Source organism: Peromyscus californicus, unplaced genomic scaffold (assembly GCF_007827085.1).
Source record: "Peromyscus californicus insignis strain IS unplaced genomic scaffold, ASM782708v3 Scaffold_16__1_contigs__length_79575227, whole genome shotgun sequence".
In the NCBI taxonomy this organism is placed as follows: Eukaryota; Metazoa; Chordata; class Mammalia; order Rodentia; family Cricetidae; genus Peromyscus; species Peromyscus californicus.
In genome coordinates, this window is record NW_026294458.1 from 41,947,057 (window position 1) to 41,969,152 (window position 22,096).

The 22,096-nt window shown below is 37.9% G+C and overlaps 2 protein-coding genes across 2 annotated transcripts; one reads left to right on the forward strand and one right to left on the reverse strand.

Moving 5' to 3' along the window:
• The first annotated feature begins 9,576 nt into the window (after positions 1 to 9,576).
• Positions 9,577 to 15,083, forward strand: LOC128111539 (olfactory receptor Olfr180). The gene is made up of 2 exons (XM_052739789.1): positions 9,577 to 10,479; positions 15,066 to 15,083. Exons 1-2 carry the CDS (start codon positions 9,577 to 9,579, stop codon positions 15,081 to 15,083), a joined length of 921 nt encoding a protein of 306 aa, XP_052595749.1.
• Positions 15,084 to 16,642: 1,559 nt separating this feature from the next.
• LOC128111540 (olfactory receptor 5H2-like) lies at positions 16,643 to 17,566 on the reverse strand. The gene has a single exon (XM_052739790.1). The coding sequence runs from the start codon at positions 17,564 to 17,566 to the stop codon at positions 16,643 to 16,645; it is 924 nt and encodes a 307-aa protein (XP_052595750.1).
• Between the last annotated feature and the right edge of the window lie 4,530 nt (positions 17,567 to 22,096).

A 22,096-nucleotide genomic window follows, 5' to 3' on the forward strand; every position in this document is an offset into this window, starting at 1 on the left:
GTTCATAGCTTAGCTTGTTTGACTAAAAGTAAGGATGCTTGGTTTCACTAATGGAAGTTGCCTATTTCCTTTCCACACCATTCATTAGAAAGAAAAAAACAAATATACATAAAATTTAAAGAGAGAGGACTTATATGACTTATTCCATAGAGGAAGGAGTATCATAAATTGTGGAAATATTTTAATATCAGATCAGTAATTTTCTTGAGAGAAAGAAAATGCCATGTTAGAGACACACAACACATCCTGGCATCTCCGAGGATTGGGGGAATAAAGGTGTGATGCTGCTGGGACAGAAACAATAGCCTTGAGCAGAGCCCTATGAGAACAATAAACAGTAAACAGTACAGGTTTTCAGCAGCAAAAAGAACCTGACATTAGCACTGGAACACAGCAGGAAGGGTACTCCCACTCCCCCAGTCAATCTCTTCCCTCCACTGAGCCACAAGCAAAAGAGAAAGGAAGGTCTCTGTCAGTGCCACCAAAGCAGAAACTGTGATTTGTAAAGTCAAATAATAATGGGAGATCTGGAATTTCTCTTTGCAACAAGAAGGCACAGGAAAAGGAATTCCCTGGTTGCTAGCTTGCTCACTGGTGCTAAGGTGGTTTTTTTTTTACTGACAAATGCATAGCTAGGGTAGAGGGGTCAGAACCAGATGTTTTTTTTTTGTTTTTTTTTTTTTTTTCGTTTTTCGAGACAGGGTTTCTCTGTGTAGCTTTGCGCCTTTCCTGGGACTCGCTTGGTAGCCTAGGCTGGCCTCGAACTCACAGAGATCCACCTGGCTCTGCCTCCCGAGTGCTGGGATTAAAGGCGTGCGCCACCACCGCCCGGCCAGATGTATTTTTATATCTCCTCTGCTGTTTAGTATCAAGGCATGGGACCACACACAGTATTAGTGTGAAGTCAGGAGACCAGTGGAAACTTGGATGCAGAATCACAGATCTATGCAGCAGGAAGTGGGACTCTTTTACAGAGGAAAGTAGAGGGTGCTTCTGTTTTCCTAAACAGGTTCAACGTCCAGGAAGATGAATGAACTGAACTATGTGTGGGTAGTGGAGGGGCCTGTGGCAGAGACCAGCATGACTAGACCATGAGGATTACTCAGTCCTTGGGGCCTTGCCCCATCAGTGCAGATTGCTTTGGTTTTGTCACCCAGCACACAGAGCCCCAGAGACTTTGGGTAGCAAAGCATGTGTTCTTCAAGCCTCCCTCGCATCTTTGTTTAGGCCAAAAGCCACTGCCTTGAGAGAATATCAAAAGGTTCTTCCTCTGTCATGGCTAGCAGGAATGGATCTAAGATTGCTTTTCTACTCACTGCATTGCCAGGCTCACATTTGGAAATACAAGTTCATCCCCATTGTGGTTGTTGTCTCTATTCATGGGCAAGGCAGGCAAGGCAGAGCAAGGCCCAGCATCCGTGGATCCTTCTTTGGGTTAACATGTCTGGAACACTGAAGCAGCGTCTTAGGGCACCTCCATTCCTGTTCCCTGTAAACTTCAGAACTAGCATCTTGAGAGGAAGAATCAAAGTGTCTTCTACTCTATATTCTTATAAAGGAGTGTTGGTAGTTATTCTTAATTTTTAAAAATTTTTGTTTGCTTTCTCTTTTATTTTGGTATTTTCATTCCACAGTCTTGGCTGTGCTCACCTTGTTTTATCTCCCCTTTTGCTTTTTTTTGTGTCATATTATTATATTCTTAATTTTAAACTTCAATGTTTTGCCTTTGTGGTGGCTTAAATAATAATGACCCCTCCCCCCATAGACTCACATGTTTGAATGCTTGGCCACAGGGAGTGGCCCTATTAGGAGGTGTGGCCTTGTTGGAGTAGGTGTGGCTTTTTTGGAAGAGGTATGTCATCAGGGGATAGATTTGAGGTCTCAGAAACTCAAGCCACACATAGTGTGGCATTCTCTACCTGCTGCTTGTGAACCCAGATGTAGAACTTTTCATGTTCCAGTACCATGTCTGCCTGCATGTCACCATGGTGATAATGGACTAAATCTAATCTAATCTCTGAAACTATAAGCCAGCTCCAATTAAATATTTTCCTTTATAAGAGTTGTTGTATTCATGGTGTCCTTTCACAGCTGTAGAAACCCTAAGACAGAAGTTGTTACCAGGGACTGCAGTATTGCTGTGATAGACCTGACCATACTTTTGTTTAGAGGAATGTAGATTTGGGGAGTTTGGATTAGGAAAGCAGTGGAATGCTTTAGTAGAGCTTAATGGGCCATCCTTGTAGGAGCATGGAAGACAATGGTACTGAGGTTGATTTGAACAGTGGTGGCCTGCTTCAAGTGGTTTCAGAGGATAAGAATATTAGTATGAGGCCTAGAGAATATTCTTGTGATATTTTGATGAAGAATGTGACTGCTTTTTGCCCTTGTCTGAAAAGTTTGCCTGAGGCTGAATTGAAGAGTTTTGGATACTAATGTTGGCAGAAATTTCAAAACAGGCTAGTACTGACTCTGTCATGGGGTCATTAGTGTTCATTTTTTCAAAGGCCTATAATGAAAAGGAGCAAGCTGACCAAGGAAAGTTACAAAATGTACAATTTGAGGATAAAAGGTGCACCAGGAAGTGGAATGGAGATAAATGCCGTGTTCAATGAGATAAACAGATTAAAGCCTGATGCTAGATAGAATGAAGGGAGTGGTGACCTCAAGGAACAATCCCATGCAATTAAGCTTCCAAGTTGTAAAAATGAATTAACATTTCAGTCTGGGTGTGGTAGCTCATGCCTTCTTTAATCCTAGTACTCTGGAGGTAGAGATAAGCAGATCTTTAAGTTTTAGGCCAACCTGGTCTGTAGAGCATTCCAGGACAGCCAAGCTTAGGCAGTAAAGGAAATCTTTGAAAATGGAAAGCTGGTAAAGATGTATTTGAAAGAGGGGGCCATGTTCCAGCCCCAGCAAGCAGCAGAACTTGGCAGTTTCTGCCATATGGCTCTGGCTTTAGAGGTAAAGGATAGTAGAAAGGGGTTATTGAATCTTCCTCCTCAACTAAGGAAAGCCTGTGAAGCCAGGCATGTGTCATGGTATCTCTTCATGGAGGCTTAGAGAGGCCATGGATGAAGCTGTGAAGGTGAAGTCTGGGTTGCCATGGAGACCCCAAGATGTTGGAGAGGCCAGAGTCATTGGATACCTGCCAAGGAAAGCTGCTAATAGGCAGTGGAACCATCCCAAGAGAAAAGAAGTATGTTGTAGTCAACAAAACTGAAAGGAGTTGGAGATCAGAAGAATGCTTTGACATCAGACATGGAGATGCAGAGTTTGGAATTTATCCAGATGGTTTTGTGCTTTGCTTTGGTCCAGTATTTCCTCATTATGTTCCCTTTTCCTCTCTTTTGGAAGAGTAACATATGTCCTATGCCATTATATGTTGGAATTATGAGATCTGCTTTTTCATTTTGATTTTAAAAGGGCATTACAGTTAGATTACATGAGTCTCAGAAGAGATTTTGAACTTTTAACTTTTATACAATACTGAGTTTATTATAAATAGATTATGGGGACTTTTGAATTTGGACTAAATGCATTTTTGTGTTATGTTTTGGCCATACGCCAGTGGGTGTCAGGGAGAGGAATGCGGTGGTTTGAATAGGAATGGCCACCATACATTCATATGTTTGAATGCTTGGCCATAGGGAGTGGCACTGTTAGGAGGTTGGCCTTGTTGGGATAGTTGTGGTTTTTGTGGGAGGAGGTGTGTCACTAATGGTGGGCTTTGAAGTATGAAAAGCTCAAGGCACATCCTCTGTGGCACTCTCTTCCTGCTGCATGTGGATCCAGGTATAGAACTCTCAGCTTCTTCTCCAGCACCATATCTGCCTGCATGACGCTGTAATGATAATGGACTAAACCTCTGACACTCTAAGCCAGCCCCAATTAAATGTGTTCCTTTATAAGAATTGCCTTGGGCCAGGTGGCAGTGGTTCATGCCTTTAACCCGAGCACTTGGGAGGCAGAGTCAGGCAGATTTTTGTGAGTTCGAGGCCAGCCTGATCTACAGAGCAAGATCCAGGACAGGCACCAAAACAACACAGAGAAACACTGTCTCAACAAACAAACAAACAACAAAAAAAGAGTTGCCTTGGTCATGGTGTATCTTCAGAGCAATAGAAAGCCTATTTTTGACGGACTCCATTATCTATGGCCTTGCCTTCTTGTCTTTTCGGAGTGCACAGTTCCTATTTCCAACTGTTTCTTGGGTGTATTTGAACACCCAGCTTAGTTGTATGTCTTTACTGTTATCCAGTTTCTCCATTCTGAGTCATAGTTAGAACTTCTGGAGAAAGAAGTGTGCTTGTTAAAAAGATAATAATGCCAAATCGGCAGTGCTGAACTTCAGAAAACATGCCAGTTAGAGGATATACAAAATGCCAAGGCATCATCAAGTCTTTGAGAAAAATTTGCCAAAAAGACATGAAATCTTTAAAATAAAAATCTCAGTGAAATAAAAGATTAATGGAAAGTGCCATCAGAAGGCCTCATCAAGGACCCACATTGCATCTCTGATAACCAAGTGAAAAACTGCAAGTTGGCCATGCTACCTGTAGCCCTAGCACAGTGGAGGTGAGGAGGTGGAGACATTGGGACCAGTGGGGATTGCTGGACAGATTTAGGACAAGACTTGTTTGAAGGGATTAAGGCGAGTGTCCTCATAACTTCTGCCTGCAGAGACAGGCAGATCTCTGTGAGTTCAAGGCCAGCCTGTTTTACAAAAGTGAGTTCCAGAGCATCCAGGACTGTTAAACAGAGAAACTTTATTTCACAAAACCAAAAAAAAAAAAAGAAAGAAAATTAAAAAAAGAAAATGATAATATATTTGAAGTAGGAATCAGACTTTATATGATGAGTAAAATTATTTAGATATATAAAGACATCTAAGAGGGCATTTAAGATTTGAAATCTAATACAAGAAAGATGAATGGTGGCTATATCCCTGGAGGTGGATACTTAATATTGAAAGATGAGAAATAAAGTCATAAATGATGTTAAATTTCCAGTCCATGAAACTCTCAAGAAACCAAGGCAATGAGCGTATAAACTAATGATAGTGGCATGGAGAATAATAAAGAACCAAAACCATTTCTTGTGCACAAAATAACATCTATTTCTGAGAAAGGATTATAGTAGGAGGTTCACTAAAATGTTAACTTATAATCCTTTCATAGATGTAAATTTATCATGGAATTGAATACATGAGCACAGCCTTGCACACACCAACTTTACTTGAAATTCTATCTCTCGACACATAAATGTTGCCACAGAAAACAATGTCAGAAGTGCTTACAAAAATGATCTATAGGATATGGTCACGTTCACTGTAGGTTGTGAAAGAAAATGATGTGATGCCAGTTGATTGCACAAGGTTTTGTTGTCTTATCCAGAAATCCAGATTTCTTTTCAAGTTTGTTTGTTACCAAGTGGTCTATATTGTTTCTTTGCCCAATATCAATTCCATGTAAAAGATCAATGAGGCACAAGCAATCAAATATGTGAACAGTAAAGATGGTGTTAAGGCAAACTTCATTAATATCTACTAGATTTAACCTCAAAATCTCATTTCTCTTACCTTTAATTAAGGTGTTTGGTTTAATGGTGTTTTGGGAACCAGCCTCTTTGACTAGAGTCTCTGTAGAAATACCTAATGCCAATGTCAAGTAACTCCCATTAGAATTGTCACTGACCTATGAGTAGAGAGAGAGTGTGTCCTAGATTCTCATAAATTATTCCCCAATGCTTTAAGGCCTCTGTACGCATCAGGTGACTCTATTTGGCTATATAGCATGATGGGTAGTGAGCTCACAGTGTGTGGATGGGTTTCAGATTCATTTCTAAATATGGAGAAGCAAATCTAAAATACTTCAGCGTTCATTTTTACACTTTATCCACTTATGTTTAGTTTGTCTCTGAATTGAAGATTTACTGCAAAGACAGAATGAAGAAGTTATTCTGTCCATTCTGAGCTCAGGTAAGCTATCTGCAACTCTGAAAAATAATTCTAGGATGGGTAGTAAAAGTATTTCATATTAGTTGAATGACTATGTGCAGTGGCCCAGCCTCAGCTTGGGTTCAGGTCCTGAGGCAGGGGAGGGGATCAGTGCAAGGAAAACTTCTGATCACCAAATGGGTTGCACTCAAGTGGCCCCAAATAGCTCAGGCCATCTATATTTATTGCTTAAATGGAGTTTTTCTTACCAGGGTTTATTATTGGCTTTTTTTTTACTCATTGCAATACTCATGATTTCAGTTTATTACATTGAAGGCCACAGAATAAAAGGAACAATAGCAAAGACACACAAGGTTAGGTTCAGGAAGGCTCCCTCTCACTAGTCACTGGGCAGTGCTCTACCCTCCCAACAGTGGTACGTGGGACATACACAGTGTATGCTGGCTAGGGTTGTTTACCCAGCTATGCTGTGGGATTGGGCTTTTAATTAAGGGTCAGTCATGTAAGCTGGCCACACACTGATTGAACCAACAATCCCAGATGAGACCTAAGTGATAGAGAAGGGTCCAAAGTCCCTCTTATTAGGCAGGCTATTCTGAGGCCTTAGAGGTCACCTTCAGGAGACACCCCAGGCCAGCTTTTTCTCTGAAATGCCCAAGGTTCAAACAGCTCAACCCCATTTAGTTAATCTTATTCCACACACAAAAAAGAATAACTTCAAAAGTGGGAGGAGTCATACCATGTAGTCCAAGCTGGCATTGAACTCCCTTTGTTGACCAGGCTGGCCTCAAACTTGCAGTGATCCTCCTGCCTCCACTTCCCAAGTGCTAGGGTTACAGACATATACTACCATATCCAGTTTCCTTAAGTGGACTTCTCTAGTTGCCCCTAAACAGAGAGACTAGGAAGCCACTGCTCTAACCCCTGGGGTGTACTTGCTTTATTTCCAGGTAGTTTCCAGGACTTAATTGGCTTCTATTTTTGACTTTAAGAAATATATCACAACTTAAAGAATACATTGTAATTATTATGGAAGCCTCCACTGTTTCCCTTTATGCTTCCCCAAATAAACCTTCCCACCCCTGCATGACCTTATTCTAGAATAGAGTTCAGCATTTTTGTAGGCTTAACTAAATATTGAGCCAGACACATCCTGCTCTCACAGCACTTATGTCAGCTGGCAGCTACTGAGGTTGCAAAGTTAAAAAGTAATAGACACGGGCACGGTGCTTTAAGGACAACGATATTCAACCCCAGACAATTATTTCATGTCTGCAAGATATGCTTTTATTCAGTTCCCTTTTCTACAAGAGGGTACCATGTCTCAATCTCTCTGTAAAAGACAGATCTTGATAAGGCACTCTTTTCCCATCTCACTGTACCATACTTCTTCCACCAAAATAAACCCCTATGTATGGTAAAGATGGATCTATCCATCCCACATTTTGCATTGTATTTTTTCCTCTTGGAGCACCCCAGACCCTACCACTGATTCTATGCTTAATGTCCAGGGAACTTCCTCTCAACAGTTGGCACAACATGTGTATTCCTGAGGCTTTCTTTCTAATCTGTATATACATGCCTTGTTCTCCTTTCCAGAACTGTGAGACATGGTTAATGTTCCAAGTATTGTTTCTCATATGTACCTATTTCCATTGAGTCAGAAAAGATCCCAGAGTTGGGAGTTGTAGTTAGTAAATCCAGATAAGAGATTCAGGAAGCGTTTACTCCCTGCTGAATATTAGGGGAAAATATAGGAAAAGGAACAGAGTTTCCAGGGAAAATTACAGCTGTTGCATGTGTGACTGACAAAGTAAAACTAAAAACCACCCAAAGAATCACCAATATAATGAGAGAGAAAAGAGCCTGCAAACTGCATGAATTTTGCAAATTCCTACGCTGTCCTGTGAGAGTCCGTTCCACAGGTGCCTTGGACTGAGGAAACCCATTGGACAAGTTCTCATATGCTGATCTGAGATTAGGCTGCACAGCGCCCAACAATTATGTTTGGTACTAGAGAGGGAAAGATGAGTTTTCACATAGTGTGTTCTGATACAATATTTTTAAATAAATTTTCATTGTACACATTTATAATATGAACATATCTATTTGATTTGCCAGTATATGTTGATAAAAGCAATATCATATAGTGATAAAACTATTTTTTCAAAACAATGTTATTTGAAAATATTATAGTGTTATATATTTAAATTATGGACAGCAGTTTATTTTATTAATTTATTGATAAGCCATTAGTGATACAACAACAGAAAGCCTTTCTATGTTATGGGAATGACAGTGTATTAAGTTCAGTATAGACAACAATTAAAATCAAGGGAACGGGAATTACAGTGTGGTTTTAAAGCAATGCTATTTAAATAACTATGTACTCTGTTCTTAAAAAATATCCTTTTAGCCAGGCGGTGGTGGCGCACGCCTTTAATCCCAGCACTCGGGAGGCAGAGTCAGGCGGATCTCTGTGAGTTCGAGGCCAGCCTGGGCTATAGAGTGAGTTCCAGGAAAAGGTGCAAAGCTACACAGAGAAACCCTGTCTCGAAAAAAAAAAAATATATATATATATATATATATATATATATATATATATATATCCTTTTAAGCTCTACTAAAGCCAAAGAGTTGTAGCAATTTCTAGGGGAACAAAATGATTATAACAGTAAAAATACATGTTGTTTCTGGATTTAAATGTTTCATTGTTATCCTTGACAAACTAAAATCTAATAAATTTGGGTGGCTATTGAATTCTAACATATGGATCGGGAGGAAAAGAATTTAAAGTTTAACTAATCATATAACTAAAAAAACCCTTTATTCAACTAAACAATAGGAAAACATTGCCTCATCCTGACAATATTGGCGGGTACACAGCAGACATTTATCATTTACATATCAGAGTGTGCACTGTGAGCAGACACCTTGTTCCTAAGACTCATGATGAAGAATACATGCTGAACACTGGAAACTGCACAGAAAACATTAGGATACAGGGGTAATTAAGAGGAGAAGCAATTCTTTGGAAATTTATCAGACAAGATAGAGTGAGTTCCCAAATATATTAAAATCAATAGAAAAATAATTTTAAGAGAAAAATATATTACACAATCTTATCCAAACTTAAAAGTTAACTGAGCCTTCATTTAAAATATCCCACAATAATCCTACTGGGAAAAGATAACTAAGACAGAAAAATATTTTTCAAACTAATTCTATGACATTTTCATAAATTAGTCACTAAAATATTTACAGGGAAATTTATTTTTAAAGATCACATTGACCCTATAGAAATTTTTAAAAGTACACAACCCAGATTCTTTAGGTATGGAAAAATAAAAAATCACATACACTGACCATGAATTTGTACAATGACATATAATAATCCATGTGAGGCATCTAGGAGTTAAACAGAAATCTCAAGACTATACTCATATGTGTGATTTCTTCTCATATGACTTAACCTACTATGACATATTTCAGGGGGCAGCTAAGGTAAATTGAACATATCCTCACCTGCTCACTGTAACTAGAGAGGGGGACTTAGACATACTCTGCAAATAATATCAATCAAATATCTTAATTTTTGTCTCGTCAGGGAAATGAGAATGGAGAAGATAAATCACTCTTTGACAACAGTATTCATCCTGGTGGGATTCTCGGATCACCCAGACCTGAAGACCCTTCTATTCCTGGTGTTCTTTGCCATCTATCTGGTGACCATGGTGGGGAATCTCGGACTGGTGGCCTTGATCTACATGGAACGCCGTCTTCACACACCCATGTACATCTTTCTGGGCAACCTGGCTCTCATGGATTCCTGCTGCTCCTGCACTATCACTCCCAAGATGCTAGAGAACTTCTTTTCTGTGGACAGAAGGATTTCTCTCTATGAATGCATGGCACAATTTTATTTTCTCTGTTTTGCTGAAACCGCAGACTGCTTTCTTCTGGCAGCAATGGCCTATGACCGCTATGTGGCCATATGTAACCCACTACAGTACCACACCATGATGTCCAAGAAGCTCTCCATTCAGATGAGTATAGCTACCTTCATAGCCAGCAACCTGCATTCTATGATTCATGTAGGGTGTCTCTTAAGGTTAACTTTCTGTAAATCAAATCATATCGATCACTTTTTCTGTGATATTCTTCCACTCTATAGGCTCTCCTGTACAGACCCTTTTATCAATGAACTAATGATATATATTTTTTCAATGCCAATTCAAGTATTTACCATTGGTACTGTGTTGGTCTCTTATTTCTGCATTCTTTTCACTATTTTCAAGATGAAATCGAAGGATGGGAGAGGAAAAGCATTTTCTACTTGTGCATCCCACTTTTTTTCTGTGTCTATATTCTACATCTGCCTTCTCATGTATATTCGACCATTTGAAGAAGGGAATAAAGATATTCCAGTGGCTGTATTTTATACAATAATAATTCCTTTGTTAAACCCTTTTATTTACAGCCTGAGAAATAAGGAGGTAATAAATGCTGTTAAGAAAGTTGTAAACACTTATAATACTTTTAAAAAATCTTCAGCTTCTACAGCTCACTAATTATAGTTCATTAAAGTGATTTTATGGATATGAAATATAAAAAAATAAAATTGTTGTACATACAAAGTATTAGTCTCTAAATCATTAGATTTTATTTATTAAACAGTACAGTAATGTAATTCCAAAATAATTTGTTAATTATTCATCTAAATTATATAACCCAAATAAGACAATATAAATTTAATAACTGTCATATCTACTCTTGTTACTCCCATGGGATTTTCCAATATACTGTTTCAGCATATTAATACCACACACAATCAGATGTTTAAATGTTTAAGAGTATCTTTTGATTAATACTGTCTAGTTAATGGAACAATTTTGTGTGAGTTTTCCATTCTTTGAAACTTTAAATTTTCAGGCAAAAACTGGGTGATTATCATTTTGAAATTGTTCCTTTTCTTCCTCCTTCCTTCTGTCATTTCTTACTTTGCGTAGTTTTTAAAAAGGAACATTGTGATGCTGCAAAACAAATACAACTAATACAGAAAAACTATACCATGAATATAATTGCTAGTTTTTAGTATATATTGTTTTATAAATATAATATGAAATTATTAATAGTTTGAATATCAATAACTTAAAATCATAGATTTTAGCATATTTTCTCAGATTAAGTAAGTTAGTAATTATTCTTTGAGTAGAATAAATTCAATCTGGAAACTTTGTTCCTGACAGTTTTTTATATCCTATTAATACTTTCTGGTACATTACTCCCTCTGGATATGTGGAATCTTGGGTAATCTGCAAATCCTCAAAATAGAATTAGACATTTTCCCGAAGAGGTCTTATAAATTTCTGGTCTATATTTTCAGTATTTATGCTGAAAAATAAAACAAGCCATGCACAAAAGTGGACATAATATCTTCTTTCTTACTTAAATGATCATGTGACTACAGACCTTTTAAACATGAAAGTAACCACTCATTTTTTTTATTGAATTTAAGTCCTGCTCCCAAAAAGAAGAAATCCATGCCTATCGTCACCACTGGGCCAATAATCTGTGGATAGACAAGATCACATGTCCTAAGGGAGTTCCTATTACTATTATTCTACTAGATGGTCATAGTATTAAACGGAGTCCTAATGACTTATTGTTGTACCCACAGATTAATGCGTCTCTCAACTCTCATCAGAGAAGCTGTTATTTGAAGTAGATGTGATTAACACTGTGAGAATAAGAAACTTCAGAATGTTCAGTCCTAATTAAAACAGCTCTACTGCACCCCTCCTCCCAAAGCTTGGACCACTGAAAGAGAGGAGGTAGAAAGACTGTAAGAACCAGATGTAGTGGGTGACTACAAGGAAACAGTGTCCTCCAGGCACAACAGGGCAGCTGCCTATATGAACTTCCAGAGACCATGACAGCGTGCACAAACTCCGTGCTAGCTCAGCCCAGACAGAATTCTAGTGTGGAGAAGGGAGGTGTACACGAATTCCCACTCCTAGATGAGAAACTATGCTGATTGATAGCTGCTGCGGGAGGGAGAGTCAGTTTTCTTTAAAAATGTTGCCTCTGGTAGGTGAACCACACCTCACTGAAGGGTTACAAATCCCAACATAAATAAACTGTGCTTGGATGGTGAACAGAAAGAGAACACGTACTGAGCATATCCACCACACTCCAGAACAAGCCTCGTGACCAGGAGTACTTGGCCAAAACAAATTGGACTCAGGGGGTTGTTTTTTTCTTCTCTTTTCCTTCTTTCTTTTCTTTTTTTTTTTGTGTTAACCTTTTATTATGTTTGGACATTTTTTTAGTTTACCATCTCCTTGGGGTTTTTTTGTATTTTCTTGTTTTGATTTTAATTTGTATGGGTGTTTTATTTCTTGGATTTTGTTTCCTTTTTGGTCTTCTGGTCCTTGTGGGCTGTGGTTGAACAGGGGTTCTCTGCTCAAGTTGGGGCCTGGACTTCTGGCAGCTGTCATGGGCTCTCTTTGAGCAGAGGCTTTCCACCTGAATTGGGAGCTAAGACACAATGATGAGGAGAGGAGGGGGGATTGAGATACTGTTGTAGGCACACCAAAAGAGTAGAGGAGGTCCACATACCTGGAGTTCTGGCAGCTGGCATAGCCTCTGGTCCAGCAGGGAGTATCCGCCCAAGTTGGGGTCTGGAGGATAAGGCAAAGAGCAAGGGAATCATCACTGGGATTAATATCAGGTGTGGGGAACCAAAAGAGTGGAGGAGTCCTTGGGAAGGCAGGTTCCCTGCAGTTCTGGTAGTTGGCATGGTCTCTGGTCTAGCATTACAGTCTCTGCCTGAGTTCTCCTGCCTGTTCTTTTCAAGAAACTTACTGAGCATTTTATAATTGTATCTCCCTAGCAATATCTTATTTGCTGATAACTTATTTCATTAAAATCTACTTATTTATGAAAAATATTCTAGTAAATATCAATGTATTAATGATTTCCTTTTCCTATTGCCTTCATTTCTAGATGACCAAGACCATTTATTTCCTATACTGTCACTTATTTTTTTCTACCTTGCTCACAAACACATCACCTAATACTATATGAATAAAGTCTTGGAGCAGGGAGGAGGGGACTGGACCTGCCTCAACTGAATCTACCAGGCTAGGCTGACTGCCCAGGGAAGACCTTGCCTTGGAGGAGGTGGGAATGGGGGATGGATTAGGGAAAAGGCTTGGGAGTGGGAGGAGGGAGAACAGGGGATTCTGTGGCTAATATGTAAAATTAAATTAATTACAAAATAAAAATATTTAACAAAAGAAGTTCAAAACATCTAAAGGCACCCCTTTTCACTCCTCATGGAAATAAACTGAGTTAAGAGCATTCTCTTCTCTCTCTCTCTCTCTCTCTCTCTCTCTCTCTCTCTCTCTCTCTCTCTCTCTCTTTGCTTTCACTCTTCCTCCCTCTTTGATATATTTATTTTCCCTTATCACTTGATAAAAGAGAAAAATTATACCAATTCTCAATAATTCTGGAAGGAACTTCAAAATGCCAGTAGATTTTTATCTGATCACCTAAACAGAAACCTATATTGTTTATCACAATATAAATACATTTTTAAAGTCACTATATTAATTACTTTCCTGTTGCTGTGGTCAAATACTACAACCAAAAGCAAATTGTGTAAAAAGAGTTTACTTTGGCTTATGTTTTCATGTGACTAGAGTACGTAATGATGGGGACAGGACAGTAACAGGCAGCTGGAGCAGGAAGTGGGCTGATTACACTTCATCAGCACACCGGGAAACACAATAAACTGGAAAAGGATAGCTCTGTCTCTCAAAATCCACTTCCACCAAAATTCCAATTCTGAAGTTCCATAACATTAATAAACAGCATCACCAGCTGGGGGCCTGTAAACAATGGAGACATGTAACTGCAAATACATGAACTACTGAGGGACATTTGTCATTCAAACCAACACTGGCTACCCCCTGACTCCCTTGGGGTAATGGCTTTTGCATGATATAGAATGCATTTATTCCAGTTTTAAAGTCCCTGTAGTCTTTAACAGTTTCAACTGTGCCAAAAGTCTGAAGTCCAAAGTCTTTTTTGAGATTCAAGGGAATTTCTTAACTATGACCCCTATAAAATAAAAAGGCAAGTTGTACACTTCTAATACACATTGTCACAGAATATACATTCCCATTCCAAAAGGAATGAGTGGGGGGTATAGTGACGAAATGGTGGGCCAAAGCAGTGCAGAAACCCAGGAGGCCAAGCAGAAATCCTTTAGCTCAATGTCTAGTGTCTGAGGATTCAGTTTTAAAAGGCTTAGATGACTCTGACAATCTAAATTCTCTGCCTTCAAAAGTGCATTTCTCTTGAACCAGTTACACTCTTATACAGCTCTCCTTGACAGATTTCTCACGGCTCTGGCATCTCCAGCACCTCAAGTCGCCAGTGAGAATCAGTCTTCACTTCCACAGCTTCATGCAGAAGCCACTCTGGAGTCCTGGCCTCTCAGGACCCTTTTGAAACAACTCCAGTCCTGTCACACATTGCCTGTCCTCACGTACCTCTAACACCCTGGGAGAAGAATCCATGATTCCCCTCACACACCCTTGTAATTTTCATGCCTCCAAAACCATGTACCATATAGATGAAAGTGCCAAGTTTGTCTGTCTGCCTAAGATGAACCCTCGCCACCTTGAATCTTATTAGCTGAAGCTTTTGTATGCAGTTCCTTTCTAGGAGAAGAAAACCGTCAGGCATTGTTTTAAAATTTGGAAATTTAGCTGGGTATGGTGTTGATTTCCGTGTACCTTTCTTATTGTTTCAAGGCAGAGCAAGAGGCCTCTCCTTATTGGCAACAATCTTTTAACAATTACAACCTCAATTTTACCTTATGCCTTGGCCGTAATATTAAGCTCCTAGTGTTCTTTTGCTCTCCAAACTACATTTTCTATTTCTTTTTGCCCTAATTGTTTTCTTCCATTTTATTCCCGTATAAGACTAATCAGAAATAACAACTCCACAACTCTACATCATGCTGTCTTGATATCTCCTTCGCTATATAAACTAGTCCATTACTTTTAAACTCAGCCTCATATATATTCTCAAGATATGGGCAAAAAAATAAATATTTTGTTAAAATACAATACAAACTGTCTCTAGCCCAGTTGCTAATACAGAGTTTACTTCTCTCTGAAATTTCATGAGCCAGGCCCCATGGAACACATTATTCTCATCACTACTGTCTTCCAGGCTGTAGACCTCACAGCCTAAGTTAATAATATACTTCAAATCACTTAGATTTAAGACTGCTATCCTACAGAGTACTTAGACTGTTTGTTTAACCTTCTTATAAGAAAAAAATGTAACAACCAACTTTACTTGCCTTGTATCTTCTATGTATTCATAGTTACATCTTAAATTATGTACTCTTCCACACTACTACCCAGAATAATGCATGTATATCATTAAAAAAGCAGCAAATGCAAAAGTTGAAAGCAAAGTTCTAAAATCCACCACAAAGGTTGAACTCAACATTTATGGATATTCAGTGATAAAAATGATGTTTGTAGAATTGTTTGTTCTTTGGGTCATTTGGGATCAGTTTGGAACCACTGACTTACTCACTTCTAAAATTGTGTTAACAATTTCTATAAAATATTCCTTCCCTTCCTTTTACTGTGTGATCTTTTCACACTGTCAAATAATGAAGAGAGCAGAGTCCTTTGCTAGGGACAGACGGACACAGACACACATAGTCACAGACATACACAGTTACACAGAAGGACACACATAGACAATTCAAACTCTCACAAAGGACAGACAGAGGAGTGAAGACATGGGGAGCGTGAAAGAGAGAATTCAGATCTGGACTTGCTCTTGATTGAATGACTCCAAGGAGGAGTGCTTGTAACTCTTTTCATAATGTGATAGTGATGCATTATTGGTGACTAAAGGCTAATCACTAATTTGTTAAACCCTTGCACCAGGATCATACCATAATCTGCTAATCTCTGCTTAGAGCATCCCACCACTTTTCTATTCAAATTTTCAAAGTCTTCCATATTCTTCCCAAAATACAGATGGTCAGGTTCTTCACATGGATCCCTCACTTCTGGCACCATCTTCTGTGTTCATGACTTATCTGCTGTGATAAAATACCATGACTAAAAGAAATCTATGGAAGAAATGGTTTTCCTTGAATTGCTGTTCCAAAGGATCACATACCATAATGATTTGGATGGCATGGTAACTGGCAACTGAAGCAGGAAGCTGACTGATCACATTTTGTCAGTCTACCAGGAAACAGAGAGAACCAACTGGAAGTAGGGCAAGACAATAAACTCTCAAAACTCATCTCCAGTGATGTGCTTCTTCCATCAAGTCTGTTGTACTAGAAATTACTTACTATCATCAAACAGCAACATCAGCTGGGTATCAAATGCTTACATACATGAGCATTTGGGGGATATTGTTTATTAAAACCACCACAGACACCAACATTTTAGGAATTTTATTAGACAAATCAAGTAATTATTGCAAAGTTTATTCAGATAGAGTCAAAGAAAGACAAGAAAAGTAAAATTCAAAATTATTTGGACATTCCTTAATAGAACAAACAATTTACACAGGCAAAAATGTGACATTTTTAATGCTAAATTAAAAAAATAAATAACTGTGTAAGGTCTAAGTCTTTTTCTTTAACAAGTTTTTCAAGGAATCCATGACTTGCTTGTTTCTCAAACTATAAATAATTGGGTTTAACACAGGAATTATGACTGTGTAAAGCACAGAGTCTATGATATCTTGATCATTTGCTTCTTGAGATGGAGGAAGGACATACATGAAGAGAAGAGGCCCATAGTATAAAGACACAGATAAGAGATGGGCACCGCAGGTTGAGAAAGCCTTCCTGATGCCTCGGACAGACTTCCTTTGCAAAATTGTAAACAGCACTAGTGTATACGACACAAGAACAATCACAATGGTGAAGGCTTGAATTAAACCAGCCAAAACAAATACCAGCTGAAAATTAAGAGTAGAATCAGTACAAGAAATCTTTAACAGTGGAATAATGTCACAGTAAAAGTGATGTACTATGTTGGAACTGCAGAAGGTTAATAGAAACAAAAATCCCTCATGTATTGAAGCATGAAGAATTCCTCCTACAAAAGATAGGACTATTAAACATATGCATAGTCTACTAGTCATAATCATTGGATAAAGTAAAGGTTTGCATATGGCTACATAGCGATCATAAGCCATCGCTGCCAACAGGAAACATTCTGCAGTAACAAAGACTGCAAAGGAAAAAAATTGGATCATGCATTCAGAGAAGGAAATCATCTTACTCAGCTGTAAGAAATTGAGTAACATCTTTGGTGTCACTGTGGATGATAGACAAGCATCCACGAAGGCTAGATGACCAAGGAAGAAGTACATGGGGATGTGTAAGTGAGGGTCATTCCAGATAAGAGTGATTAGACCAAGGTTCCCTATAATAGTGATGAGATAGATCACAAGGAATAACATGAAAAGGGGCACCTGTAGTCTTGGAGAGCCTGTGAGTCCTGTAAGAACAAAATCTGTCATCAAAGTTAAATTTTTCATTTCTGAGTCCTCACTGTGTATCCCCTGAAATGAAACACATGAAAAGTAATGTTTACTAGGATTCATAAATCAAATATAAGAGAGTACATTTAATATAAAATGATAATCATATCAATATAAAATTTTAATTTAATTTCCTATTACTTCAATTCACAGAATGCATTTGGTGAAATTAAAAAACTGAAATATGCAATAATTTTAAATATAAAAATGTGATGAAATAATATGATTTAAAAAAAATGTTGCTCATATAATTAAAATGTGGGTAAAATGGCCAGCCAATATGGGAAATGACAATGTGAATAATGATTAGGATAAAAGATCAGTCCTAAAATTTTTAGACTACCAAATTAATTGCTTTTCATATATTCAGCGTGGGCATAAGAGTCAGTAAAGAAGAGAAGCACAACTTCCTTCCCAGGTTAATGCCAATAAAATGAAATTGATTGTTGGGTAGTGCTGGCACACGCCTTTAATCCCAGCACTTGGGAGGCAGAACCAGGGTGATTTCAGTGAGTTTGAGGCCAGCCTGATCTACAGAAAGAGATCCAGGACAGGCACCAAAACTACACAGAGAAACCTTGTCTCAAAAAACCAAAAAAGAAAAAAAATGAAATTGATTATGTAGACACATTTACAACTTTGCAATATGAGCAACCTCTGAACATCCAGGTAATGTTTCCATCATAACATGACTAGAGTATTGATAAGCTATGGATAGTTAGGACATTACGGTGACCATGAAGATATATACAAAAAGCAGTTGAAGGAAGCTATGTGAAGGAAGTTTTATTATATTATTAATTTATGACCCATTTTCTACTTCATGGATCTTGACTACAGACAGGTATTTGTCTTATAGATTTGTTCACTCAATCCCACACAACTTAGATTTTGTTATGGAGAAATGGAAATGAAAACATGTAGTCAAAAAGACCTCCAAGTAAAAATGTGGAGAATCCAGCTCCTGTACACTGTAACTTCCAGAGTGACAATCTGCAGGAGTGATAACTCCCTTCATCTATGAAGAGTTGGGGGTGTGATGTTTCCCCTTGACTGACTTCTTGAATCCTTTCAGTCTTTTCATGTCATCCAGCAGCATCCGAACAATTTCTTTAAGTTGTTCGAGTAGAATGAAAGGAAAAATAAGAAAGGAAACCCTAGGCCAACGCCATACATAGTGCAATCCCCTCACTCAAATGATGTAGAATGAAAATCATGCCTGGAGCATAAAGCAAGATCTTTGTCAAAAATTTGCTTTAAAAAATAATCAGAAAAGCATACTAAGCGAAGTTCAACTAGAGAGTTGAGGATTGTGACCCTAAAGACAAGACAGATACTAAGAATTACCAAAGACAGAAAGCAATACCAATACTCCAGTAGGATAAGCAATAGAGATCCTGATTGCTAAAACTAAGAAACTTATGGGCATTGCTGAGAATGTTTTCCTGAATGTGCAAAAGAGTATGTTGAAGAATAACGGGAACTGAGTGGCAGTAGGAATGTTACAGTAAAGAAAGACGCTCTGGAAGAGCCAAAGATAGTGCGAGGGTGGATAGTTTTTTGTCCATTCATAATTTATAACCTGCTACCTGTGGAACATGCTTGATAAATATATCAGAGGGGGAAATGAAAATTATTAAGAGGAGAAAAAGTACAGGAAAGGGAACTTAGGAGGCATGAAAAGAACATAAAAAGCAGGACGAAAAGTAGAGTCCCAGAAAACAAACAATGAACAAAGTGTAAAGTCACAAGATTGGGCTAACAGAGAAAGAATGGAAGCTAAATGAGGGGCAGGTTCCCATGCCCAACTGAACGTCTGTCTTCTCCCTGGTGTTCATTGATTACTTGATTACTGCCAGTTCTGAGTGTTTTTTTATTTCCCTTCTGAATAATATGAAAATGAATTTTCTTATAAATCTGTGCTTACAAATGTTACTGGTTTTAAAATTAATATCACAAATTTTGTGCTGTGGGAACATAGATACATGTTCTACTGATAGTTCTTTGCATATTTAAATCTTACTTCATGGTTGTTACAACTGAAGTTAGAATTAATTTTCCTCCAGGTATTGTTCTAACTTTATTTAATAGCGTTTCCATCTCTATTAGTTTAATGTTTCCTGGCAGAGTAAAATGGTGCCAAACATCTAATCTTTATACGAGTGACACAGTAATATTTTCAGTGATTAAATGAATTATTCTCTAAAATGTGTTTTTTACAGGCAGTCACAAATGTTCATATTTGTATATCAATATGTATGACTTCATGAAGCATATGTCCTCTATTTTGTCTTTCCCCTGTGTGTTCTTCATCCTGTATGTGTATGTATATGTGTATATGTTCAAATAAATCATCTCAGAAGATTATGACAATACAGAGGAATTAATATTTATGTAATCAGCCTTAAAAATTTTAATTAGAAAAAATGATTAATCAGACAGAATAACCATTTTTACTGTAATTATCAGAAGAAATTCATAAATTCATAAATAAAAACAATTGTTACTTAGGTCTTTAAAATCAATGTTTTAGTTCACCAGAACTAAATTCATTTTTAAATGTATAACAAAACATCACAAGCAAAACCAATTATTGTTAAACTATTTTGTTTTTCTCTATTCTATTTTCTTTTTGTTATGTGTTTTCATTTTCATCTTTCCATAACAAAATCTAAATTGTGTGGAATTGAGTGAACAAATCTATAAGACAAACATCTGTCTGTAGTCAAGATCTATAAAGTAGAAAATAGGTCACAAATTAATAATATAATGGCATATATTCTTTTAAAAATCTTCTTTCACATAGCTTCTTCAAATGCTTTTTGTATACTCAGCTGTATGATCCACACAATGTCCTCAACTAAACACACCTTATCAATACTCTAGTCAAGTTGCTTTTATTTTATTATATACCAAGCAGGAATCTGGTAAGTTAAGTATAAAACAACTTCAATTTAAAAAGCATTTAACTCTTAAAAGAACAAATACATATTATTTCAGAAATCATTTCTCTCTTACCTATATTGTGAAACATGTTGTAGAGGTCTTTAAGAGTTGTTGGGATTTTGGAAGCAGTAAAGAACACAGCAGCGCAGGGTTGTGGGAAGACTGGTAGCAATTCTTAAGGCAGTGCTTCGTTTTGGAGGTTTTATTCCATAAACACAGAAAAAAAATGTTGTCCATATATTTTCTTTTGAGTTGAGATTAACTAACTGTAGCCCTGAGAGGACAATTGAAACTCTCACATGAGATCACAAGCGTTCCCTGATGACAAAGGGCAGCTGCTGTGCTAGGCAATGTGGATTGGACACAGCAGAGAAGTCAAATGGTTCCGTGGGGCACCACAAACTTTTACTTTACATGATTGCGAATATCAACTCACTGTACCCAAACCTAGCTTGAAAAATTGGAATTATCTCTTATAGTACTCTTTCTAGTCACAAGTGACACTTCTGACAGGTTTAGTCAAATAGATTTTTAGGTCAGTATAGAAATGATATGTTAATAATGGATGGTATCTATTAGAGGGAAAGAACCTTCTCAGCTGCTGTTGAGCCTGCCTTGAGTCTAGGATCCTAGAAATCTTGATGTTCTCCAAAGCAATCTTGATCTTTCAGGTTTGGGGCTGGTAAATTCAAGGAATGAAAATCAGAGACCAAAGAAGTGTGCTGCAGACAGAAGTTTATTAATTCATACTTGTAGTTGAGAATTCAAGAGGGAAGTAAGAGAGGAAGAGCAAGAGAGAAAAAGAGTGAGGGAGTCAAAGAGAAAGAAAAGAGAGAGGGGTGGGGAGGGAGGGAAGAAGGGAGTGGAAGGATAGGAGTGGGGGAGAGGGACAGAGATAGAGAAAGAGACAGGGACAGAGACAGAGCCATCTCTCTTAAGGGGGAAGATAACAAACTGTATCCAGTACTTTCTAGAGTCAAGAAGGAAGTTATACTAAATATAATAAATAGAGTCAAGAAACCACAGAAGTTATACTAAATATATACGAGACAGGCCTCATTTGTTCTTGTTACACTGGCCCATTTGAGAAGTAATGGAAAAGTCACTGCTTTTGTGCACAGCTCAGAAACTAACAGTAGAACAAGCCTAACCTGCTTTACAAACTGTTCGAACACTGTGATGCAGCAACTCTGCTACTACAAGAGGCAACAGCTGAAAGAGGCACTGTTTGCAGTGATTTCCAAGTCTCTATAAATAAACTACAGTCTAGGTCCTGAGGACTCTGAAGCAAAGCCTTGAAATCCTTCATAGGCATGCTCAGCTTTTGATAACACGTTCACTCATAATGGGCATTCACAGAGCCTAAATGTACAACCTCAAGTAACCATGTGACCATGTGACCTGAGTCCCCTCATGAATCAGGGGTTATCTGATGTGCAAGACATTAGCTGGATACCATAATAAGGTGTTAAATCTAGGCAAAAGGATATTCAGTTTATGGGTATTGACTATGTAAATATCTGTCAACATTTGCATAAGAGACTGGCAATGTTTTGAGGCATTTGTAAATGGTATTGTTCC